The 11119-nt window shown below is 44.8% G+C and overlaps 1 protein-coding gene across 1 annotated transcript in view; it reads right to left on the bottom strand.

The window, feature by feature from the left end:
• The window catches only part of ZNRF3 (zinc and ring finger 3), an 85946-nt gene extending 78634 nt beyond the window's left edge, over positions 1–7312 (bottom strand). The window contains exon 1 of the mRNA XM_007947956.2: positions 7187–7312. Within this exon, the coding sequence (XP_007946147.1) occupies positions 7187–7312 (126 nt within the window). The remainder of the gene's footprint in view (positions 1–7186) is intronic.
• Between the last annotated feature and the right edge of the window lie 3807 nt (positions 7313–11119).

The following is an 11119-nucleotide window of genomic DNA, read 5'->3' as shown; positions in this document are numbered from 1 at the left end:
GATGCCCTTCTCCAGAAACTGGTCCCTCCTTATAACATGTTCCAAGTATGTGGGATAAAGTCTCACCATCCCTACTTCTAAGGAGCATTCTGGCTGTACTTCTTCCAAGAGAGCTTGTCTGTCCCGGCAGACCACAGTATACTCAATAGTCTTTGCCAACACTGTAACTCAAAGGCATCACTTCTTCAGTCTTTTTTCTTCATTGTCCAGCTTTCACATGCATACGAGGTGATGGAAATACCATGGCTTGGGTCAGTCCCACCTTAGTCCTCAAGGTGACATCTTTGCTTTTTAACTCTTTAAAGAGGTCTTTTGCAGCAGAGTTGCCCAACACAATCCATTTGTAGTCTTAATTGCTGCTTCCACAGGGGTTGGATGTGGATCCAAGTAAAACGAAATCCTTAATACCTCAGTATTTTCTGTTTATCATGATGTTGCATTCTGGTCTAGTTGGGAGGATTTTTGCTTTCTGTATGCTGAGGTGTAATCCACATTAAAGGCTATACTCTTTCATCAGTAAGTGCTTCAAGTCCTCTTTGCCTCCAGCAAGCAAGCTTGTGTCATCTGCATATCACAAGTTGTGTGATAGTGAAGTCCAAGAAAACCTCACAAGAAACAGCACAAGTTTTCTAGGTTGCCTAGAATTTTATTTTATTCAACAATACTTAGGATGACTGGAATGCACATAAACCGTATTATTACCTTTATAACTAGCAAAAATTGATGCCTAATTTAAAATATTTCAGTACCCCAAAGCAGTTGTTTGGACAGCCTCGAACTTAAGACACAGCACAAAACACATTACTCAGACCACACAGCCCAGTGTTTGATTGGAAAACAAAATTACCAAAGAAGAACGTTCCCCCACACCTTTTATTAAATAATATAGATCGCTTTTTGGAAAGAAAACCAACACAAGACATACATACAATGGAATACTATGCAACACTAAAGAATAATGTAGAATCCGCAAAAACTGCAGAACACAGATGAACTTGGAGGACACTGTGCTGAGGGAAATAAGTCAGTCATCGAAGAGCAAGTAGTGTGTTAGTTTATTATCGTAAAAGTCAAGGAAAGGTTTCTACACAGAAGGAAACTTTGTTTGTTGGTTACCTGGGATGGGAAGGGAAGGGAGGGAAATTTTCTAGGTAGGTTGGGGGTGGGCCTAAGGCATTTGACTAGTAACCAGACTGGCGGTTCAAACCCACCAGCCACTAAGAAAGGCTGGGCAATCTACTTCCGTAGTGATACCGCCTCGGAAACCTAAGGAGGGGTCGCTATGAATTGGATCCAACTCGACGGCAGTGAGTTTGGTTTATATATATATATACAGAGAGAGAGAGAGAGAGAAACCTAAGATTATTAGTGGTTACCAGAGGCAGGAGTGAGGGAGAAAGGGGAAGCTTTTGTTTAGAGGGGATTAAGTTTAGACCAATAGGTTAATAGGTGGTGGAATATTCTGGAACAGGATAACAGTAATGGTGGCACAACGTGGAAAATTCATCAATGTCCCTGAGCTGTAAATAGGGAAGTTGTTATGGTGGCGAATGTCGTTGTGTATGTTTTCACCACAATAAAAGTTAAAAAAAAGAAAAAAGAAAGGAAGGAAACCAAGACAAAAGACAGAAGAAGAGGAGAAAGTGAGTCTGCCTGGAGTCCGAGAACGTCCTATGATCCGGGCTAGCAGACCTGACGCTCTCCCATGTCCCCATAGTCCATCTACCTTTGCACCTGTGAATCTGTTTCGGGTCAACCTCCCTGGGACTGGTAATTAACGTATTAAGTATACTTCAAAACATCTTCCCCAAAGCAGACAAAGGTCTTGTGTGTTGTAGTCTTTTAATTAAAGAACTATCTGCATGAGACCATATTGACAAGAGCAATCTGAAAGCTTAGGCAGGAAGCTTGGGGGCGGTGGGTTCACGTCAATGGAGGAAGAACAATTCGCTCGCACAACTCAAAGAATGTCGTCAATGTCACTGGGTTGTACGTGGAGGAGCTGCTGAACGGGCGTATGTTCTCCTGCTGGGTACTGTCAGCAGCAACAACCAATTTTTTTTTTTTAATGTTGATTTAAAAAAAGAAGAGCAGACAAGGACATGAGTTGGTTTTGATGAGCTTTTCAGCTGGCCCGTCACACCATCTCTGGTTTCCCAGGACAGCCCCATCTGTGATCCCAGTTTCCATTGAGACCTGGGTCATTTGGGATGGACAGCGGCAGGGAGGCACGTCCCGGCCAGGCTTCCCCGGTCCGGGGAAGCGGCCAGCGGCCTGTGTCCTCGGGCTAGCAGCCACACTATTTGTTCTATTCACTCCATCTTCCAAATTCCCCTAAGACTCCCAGTGGATTTCAAAGAATGGTTTCAGTTAGCCTTTTTTTTTAGCTCTAAAAGTCTCTGATCTACTTAAAAAAAAAAAAAGGAAAAAAAAGTCCTATTGGGCTGAACGGAGGCTTTTAATCAATAGTTTCCCAGAAGATTTAGGTGTAGAAGAAAAGCACTGAGTGAAAAGTTTGGAAGTTTCAAATTAGATTGTGACCTTAGAAGCAAAGTGGTATTTCCCTGAGTTTTTCCTTTGTGTCACGCCAATCTTTTCCCCCTGATGAGATTCATTTGACAAAGTTCCTTTCTTGCTTTCCTTTTCCACCAGATATGGGAGGAATTTAGGCAAACACTCCTGAAAATCAGTTTGCAGAGCCTTCTAGCCTTTTGACCAGAAACCCACTTCAGCTTACCTTTAGAAGAGGACTTGCATTCCCTGGTAAGGGTATTTTCTAAAATTATTTTTTACTGTGATTTGGGTGAAAGTTTACACAGCAAATTCATCTTCCATAGGGCAGTTCACACACACTTTGTTTCATGACGTAACAGTTCTCTTCCCACCTTTGCTCCCTGTGGTTAGGTATCTCTTCCCTGTGTCCTTCTCTCCTATGCCTGCCTGCCCTCTGGGCTATCTCCCTGGACAAATACTGCCCTTCTGATCTCCCGCTGATTGTTCTAAGGACTGTGCCTGTTGTTGTTGCTGTTGCTGTTGTTGTTACGTGCCATCGAGCTGGACCCGACTCATAGCGACCCCTCCTTGGGTTTCTGAGGCAGTATCACTACACAAGTAGATTGCCCAACCTTCCTTCTGAGAAGTGGCTGGTGGGTTTGAACCGCCAGCCCTCTGGTTAGCAGTCAAGTGCCTTAGGCACTACACTACCAGAGTAGGAAACATCTTTTTTTATTTTTTAAATTTTTATTGTGATTTGGGTGAAAGTTGTCAGACCAAATTCATTTTCCATATAGCAGTTCAGACACGTTTTGTTTCAAGACATTGACTGCAATTCCCTACAGTGTAACAGCTCTCTTCCCACTTCCTCCCTGTGGTTACTTCTTTCCTATGCACTCCTGCCCCCTGAGCTGTGTCTCCCTGTGCAAATAAGAGACTCGCTAATGCTGCAACTAGAATCTCCCCAAGCTGGAATGCCAAGAAAAAATTTTAAATACAATACGGAAGCTCAAAATACCAGAAGCACAATGAATCCAGAACCGCCTCCTCACAGTCACTGAGGAAACAGAGGCCCAGAGAGCTGAAGAGATGCGTCCTCATCTGCTCTGAGGCAGGGCTGGCCTGGGCGCCCTGGCTGCCGCTCCCCTGTGGATGGCTCCCCCGCACCCCGACTGTTCCTCCCTAGCTGATCCTACTGTCTGCACCTCCAGAATCCAAAAGATGAGGAGGAAGGGACCATAAATCATCTATCTCTCTTCAGTTTATAATGTTCTTTTCTAAGGAGTTCAAAAGCTCTTGGTAATAACCCAAGGTGATGAGTTTATGTCTTTGCTCTTAAGATGAAGCTTTATTTGAACTCCTGAAGAGGCATTTACATTTCTTTCTTTCTTTTTCTTTTTTTTTTTAATTTAGAGCATTCCTCTCTCATTTCAAGGGTTTGCCCTTTGGCGTTTTCTGTGGAAAGGTGGGGCTTGGCGGGGGAGGGGGGACCCTCAGTGAGCCTGCGAGCCTGCTCTGTATCTCGGGGCCAGCCTTCCTTCACTCCCACAGGCTTTTCCAAAGGCCTGACACTCTGTGGCTGACAGTCTTCCCCCCTATGGTTTTCAACAAGTCTCAACACGACCCGGAAGAGTTCCTCCTGCCTCCACATTGACCACTTGGCTGTAACTTCCTCCTTTGCTGCTGATGCCTCTCTACTGCCCACCTCTTCTTGAGGTAGCCTCCAAGGGCAAAGAAAGGGCTCAGAAACCACACCATCTGCAGGGAGTCGCCCTGTCCTGAGGAGCACTCTGCCTTCTGTACCCTTGGAGGCTCAAGAACACAGAATATACAGTTAGCAAAGTTAAGAAAACGGAAGCTAAGAGCAACCACCCTTTAAGAAGATGAGAGAGACATCTGCCTCACTGCAGCTCCGGCACGTCCCAGGTCTGAAACACAAGTGAAACCCTTCTGGTTTGTCCAGCCCAAGCTTTTTTGCTAATGATTTTATCCAGAGGTAAATTCAGTAGGCGGGGGCCACACAGCCTTCAGAAACAGCAAGCTGATGGGCTGTTTCTTGCAAGCAGGGAGAACCACGTGCTTCGCCTCTGAGCCTCCACATTCAAGAAATATTTGGCAAATGAATAAACCCAAGAGGTACATAATGATTCAACATATATACGTCTAGAGTTTTCATTCCCCTTTGCTTCACAGGCCAGCAGGCCAAACCATACAGAACTCTCCAAATAAAACCACTGGATGGTTGTTGCAGCCGGAGGAGGAAATGGTTGGGTTCTTTGAGCAACTTCAGTAAGTCCCTCCATCACTAAACCACGAGAGAACAGCAGGGTGACCCACTGTGAGCCGCGTGCCAACTCATTTACAGATACAGCAAAGGTGGCGCCCCACCAGACGAGTGCAATGCATCTTCAGCCGTGCAGAGATTAAGTAGAGGAGGGAATATTCTACTAGGAGCATACTACCTACAAGGAAAGCCCTGTTCCTAACCTTTGAATGGAACTGGCATTTCTCCCAGGAAAACACTCGCATATTCTTTTGGGGGTCACTGCTCTCCTACCATCACTAAGCAACTCTGGCCAACTTTTTTTAATGAAGAAGTATCAGGGCCTGGGCCACCTGAAATGTCGTGATTCAGTTTCTTGAACTGTAAATCTAATAGGTAATAACAATTCCTGTGTTTTTCCCCAAAGGGCAGAGGAACTTGACACATGCTCTGAAGCTTCCCAGAAGACAAGCAGGACACAAAAATCAGAGTGGACCTGTGAGAGTCTCCTGGGCAACAGAGCTCTGGGAAACACTGACCAGAGCATTTTCAAATCTAGCAACCTGCAGCGAAACCATTTCCTCTCTTGGGTGGAATTCCCAAGAGACTGCAAGTTCTAGGAGGTAGGAACTAGGACCAACTATCTCCCCACAGGGCCTAAAACAGCATCTTTTAAGAATACAAAAAAGACACTAAGGATACTTTCCCTCTAACCAAGGTTTTTTTCACTTTTATTGTGGTGCAAACATACACATTCATCAACATAACAACTTCCCTGTTTACAGCTCAGGGACGTTGATGACATTTTCCATTTTGTGCCACCATTATTGCTGTTCTTTTCCTAAATAGTCCACCACCATTAGCATAAATTCAATGCCCCGCAAACAAAAGCTTCCCCGTTCCCCCTCCCTCCTACCTCTGGTCCACTCGCTGCCATCGTGGAGTGGGATCCAACTCACAGTGACCCCTCCTTGGGTTTCTAAGGCAGTATCACTACGGAAGTAGATTGCCCCATCTTCCTTCCAAGGAGTGGCTGGTGGATTTGAACCGCCAGCCTTCTGGTTAGCAGTCAAGTGCCTTAGCCACTATGCTACTATGCTACCAGAGCTGCTCATATATATATACATACATACATACATACATACATACATATACATACACACACACACATATATATATACACGTGTACATATATGTGTTTGTGTGTGTATACATACATACATACATATAGATATATATATATATATTTTTAAACCTATCTAGCAATTTTCCTTTTCCTTTCCTCCCATATATAAACCTTTCCTTGACTTTTTACAATAGTGGACTCATACAATATTTATCCTTCTGTGATTGACTTATTTCACTCACCATAATGTCCTACAAGTTCATTCACGCTATTCAGTGTTTTGCAGAGTCTACATTATACCACGGTTTGGTTATCCATTCCTCGGTTGATGGACACTTAGATTTCACCAAGGTTTTAATAACTTTCTCGACAGCTTTCCCTTTAACAGAACAATCCAGGGTAAAACAGACGGTTACCTGTCACATCTTAAGATGCTTGATGAATGACCTTCTAAAGTAAATGTATTTCTATCTTACATTGTAGTGAAAAGTAATGCTGACTTTCTTAGCCAGTAAGTCTCTTTAGCACCTCTGAATGAGATGGGATGACAATGGCCAACGGCAACAAACACTCTTTTGTGAGCTTACTATGTGTTAGGCCTTTGGACCTCTGGACCTCATCTCATCCTCCTAACCAGTCTATGAGGGAAATTGTCTAATACAGAGCCGTAATTCCTGTCTGCCATTCCAAAATGAAAAATGCTCTAAAACCTAAACATTTTTCCATCATTATCTGACAGCAAAACTAAATGGATCTGAACTCGTTTGGGGGCAAAGCTGATCTGAGCCAGCACTAGGTTATTTAGATTTAATTATCCCATTTAATGGGAATATCTGTATGTCTTGCTACTTAAATATCAATGTGTCTGATTACAAAGCACTGCCCCAGATCCTCCAAGGGTTATTTAATATAAAGTATATGCATACGATACCTTCTAAAATCCCCAAATCTCTGAATTGTGACACAGCTGGCTCTAAGGGTGTCACATAAGGGATTGTGAATTCCTATCATCAACTCATTTCAGAGACAAAGAAATTGAGGCTGAAAGAGGGGAACCAATTTGTCCAAGGCCACGTAGCGGCCCAGTGGTGGACCAATGTCCCACAGAGCCTGACACACAAACAGTGTGGCAAGCAGCACGCTGACATGCCTCAGTCCTCAACCCAGGACTTCAGCTGGGAAAAGAGCACTCCGCCGACACAGCTCGTCTTCCTAACCACCTACATGAGGAACGGGGAAATGCAAGGGTGGAGACCACCAACCGGAATCGGCGTGATCTGGAGGGGAGGGGGACTGGGGCTTACCTTGCCCAGGACGGTGAGGCATGGTTTCGGATCCAATTCTGGCTGTTCCAGCTTCACCACTCCTACCCAACCATATTCATACAAGTCCTCTTCATCATTGTTATTACACAGGCCCAGTGGGTGCATCTAGGAAATAAAACGGAGATACCATGTCAACGCATCGGCTGCACAGGGGCTTGCTGCTGCTGCTGCTTAGCTATCCATCCATCCATCCATCTATCTTGCATTTCTCAAATTTAACAGCCAAAACTAGCCTCAAAACTTAAAATTAAAGAAGGGAGAGGATTTGCAATCCCTGGAAAAGGTCCCTTCAGCACAACAAGCTGAGCACTGGGAGAAAATAATGGACCACTATAAACAAACCTTATGGACACTGCCTCACTGCTGTGTAAGCAGTGGTCACTGAAGGTGGACAACCCAACAATGTGGGGAGAGAACACTCGCACAGCCCCCACAGAGATGCCAATCTAAAGAACGATGCAACGCCATAAATCAAGCACTGAGTACCAACTACCGACAACAGCAACTAGATTAGTGTCCAACACTGTTGGGTTTCCAAACCCTCGTGACACACCTACTTCGACTTACACTAAAGAACCTAGAAACACATTCAGGACTTTATGAAGAGCCCACTAACAACACTGCCAAATCCCCAGCATCACTAAATGGCTGTTTAGAGACATCCTTGGTTACTGGGAAACAGAAAAATTTCTTTGAAGTCTTTTCAAAATTTGCAAAGCACAAAGTCAAAGACAGGTAGAAGAGCATGGCCAAATTTCCACTCGTTCCCCTGCAGTCAGCTTTTAGCGAAGTAACAAGCTGGCACACAAAATAAAGGACATTACCCAGGAGTACGGTGGTCCACTAAAACATCACCTAGGAGACCAAAAGGTCAACAGTTACTCTGAGGCCAAAGATCAGATGATAAGGGGGCAGGGAAACTAGAGCGCTGGAAACGGAACCGCCAGCACGCAATAAAAGAGAATGCTAACACGCTCTGAAAAATGTAACTAATGTCACTGAACAATTTGTACAGAAATTGTCAAATGGGAACCTATATGCTTTGAAACAATCATTGAAAACACAGTATTACTATTTTTTTAAAAAAAACTTGTCACTAGTTAAAGTGTGATTGGTGTCATTTCTAAGGTTTCTACTCGGAGTTCTATCACCGAATCACATCATGCGCCTAGATCTCTGATCACAATGAAAAGAGGAATCTTTGTGGATCAACAAAACCTGTCAAGAACTTGATGAGCCGAGAATTGTGCTAAGCACTTTAAATACACGGAAGAAAAATGTGTTTAGATTTATGATTTATGGCACACTAGAAACCCAAGAAGGAGCCCCAGTGGTGCAAGAGTGAAGCATTCAGCTGCTAACTGCAGCATTAGTGTTTCAAACCCAACAGCTGCTCTGTGGAGAAAAGACCTGGCAACCCGCTCCTGTAAGACTCACAGCCTAAGAGACTCCACAGAGCAGTTCTCCTCTATCACGTGGGGTTGCCAAGAAGCAGAACCGACCTGATGCCACCCAGATGCAACCAGGGAGCCCTAAGACATAAGAGAACCTACAACGGTAGATGGAATAACAGACTCCCAGAGAGGTCTACATCCCAGTCCCCAAAACCTGTGCATGTTACTTTACAATGGCAAAGAGGATTCTGCAGATGTGATTAAGTTTGTGAGGGGAAGGTCACCCTGGATCATCCAGATGGGCACAATGTACCCATAGGGGTCTTTGTAAGAGAAGGGGTGGAGAACAGGAGAGACGCAGTCAGAGGAAATGTAAAAATAGCAGCAGAGGATGGAGTGATGTACTTTATTATCTATCTCCTTATTTATTTTACATATTCTCTTTTTTTTAAAAAAAAAATCATGATTTGGGTGCAAATTTACAAAGCAGATTTGTTTACATCCAACAGTTCACGCACATCCGACTTCACAACCCCGCTTACCATCCTCGACCATAACAAACTCTCCTCCTTGTGCCCTTATCCATGCATTCCTCTCTGTCCGGCTTTCCCTCTGTGTGGATGCTGCTCCTCTGATGTCTCACGGTTGACTGATCTAAGGAGTACATCACCCTTGGGAGGTGGGTGCATCTCCCTGGTGATCTGCTTTCTACTGTTGGGCTGTGAGCCAGTCCACAGAAGTGAGTCCATATCCAGGCCTGAAGGATAACCTGGGGCCATAGTGTCGGGGGTTCCACCAGCCTCTATCCGACCGGTAATTCTGGTCATTAGTGTTTTTGAATTTTGTTCTGTATTTTCCTTCCACTCTATCCAGGGCCTCCAGTTCTGCCCCTTTCCAAGTGGTTGTGGAGTGATGTGCTTTAAGGATAGAAGAGGAACACAGGTGGGCTCCAGAAGCTGGAAAAGGCAAGAAAATGAATTCTCCCTGCAGCTTCCAGAAGGACACAGCCCCATTTTAGACCTGACCCTCAGAGCTGTAAGAGAATAAATCTGGATTGCTTTGAATCACTAAGTTTGTGGTAATGGAAACAAGTACTCCTACCTTTTACAAACAGAAAGGAAGCTCAAGATAAGTGGCTTTTCCAAGACCACACGGCGAGCAAGTGGTGCACTCAGAAGGTTACCAGCTCTCGGATTCACAGCCCAGTGCCTTGCCCACTCCACCCACTTACTCTGTCACTCCTTCACCTGAGAGCCAATGATCTGATTGGGGAGAAGAAAACAAGTAAAACACCAATGGAAGCAGCAGTCAAGAAATCAGATGTCCTACTGCATTGCACAGATTCTGGGCAAATCTGCCGCAAAGACCTCTTTAAAGTGCTGAAGAGTAAAGATGTCTCTTTGAAGACAAAGGTGCACCTAACCCAAGCCATGGTATTTTCAACACCCTCATATGCATGTGAGAGCTGGACAATGAATAAGGAAGACCAAAGAAGAATTGATGCCTTTGAATTGTGTTGCTGGCAAAGAACACTGAAAGTACCATGGACTGCCAGAAGAACAAACAATCTGTCCTGCAACAAGTGCAGCCGGAATGCTACTTGGAAGCGAGAATGGCCAGACTTCATCTCACCTACTTTGGCCATGTTGTCAGGAGGGACCATTCCCTGGAGAAGGAGATCATGCTTGGTAAAGTGGGGGGTCAGCAAAAAGGGGAAGATCCACAACGAGATAGATTGACACAGTGGCTGGAATGATGGGCTCAGGTATAGCGAGGACTGTGAGGATAGTGTATGACTGGGCAGTGTTTCTTTCTACTATACAAAGGGTCGTTATGAGTTGGAGCTGGCTTGATGGCACCTAACAACAACAGTAAGAGTACAACAGGGGCACTGGTGTTTCAGCGGTAGAATTCTCGCCTTCCGTGCAGGAGACCCGAGTTCGATTCCTGGCCAATGTACCTCATACACGGCCCCCACTCGTCTGTCAGTGGAGACCTGCATGATGCCACGCTGCTAAACAGGTGTCAGCAGAGCTTCCAGACTAAGGCAGACTAGGAAGAAAGGCCTGGTGATCTCCTTCCCATACTCAGCTAAGGAAAACCCTGTGGATCCCAACAGTCCCATGCAGAACCATTTCATTTCATTGGGTTGCCATGGGTCAAGGGCAGCAAAGAACCACAGTAAAAGTGCAACATGAGTTTACTGCAGGCAGCAAGAAATGCTGTAATTAAGAGTTGCTAGAATGTTTAGGGGAGGTTTTAGGCAATGGCTGAGCCTTAAACTGAGCTTTGAAGGAAGAGTTAGATTGGTCAGGACAAAGGGGGAGAGGGCAATGAGTTGGGCCGAGCCCAGTAAGGAGAAGCGAAGGGCTGGACAGGAAGTGAGAGATGATGTGGAGCTGCAAAGAGGAACACTACTAAGCTGATTGGTATGAAGAGTCACAGTCCACAGTGAGGAGAGAACTTGAAAACTAGAATTTAGACACCAGGACAATACCACAGGTTCTTTTTTTTTTTT

Source organism: Orycteropus afer, unplaced genomic scaffold (genome assembly GCF_000298275.1).
Source record: "Orycteropus afer afer isolate SDZICR_OR568_19922 unplaced genomic scaffold, OryAfe1.0 scaffold00197, whole genome shotgun sequence".
Lineage (NCBI taxonomy): Eukaryota > Metazoa > Chordata > Mammalia > Tubulidentata > Orycteropodidae > Orycteropus > Orycteropus afer.
The sequence above is the reverse complement of the archived record's forward strand: the minus strand, read 5'-3'. Positions and strand labels throughout refer to the sequence as shown.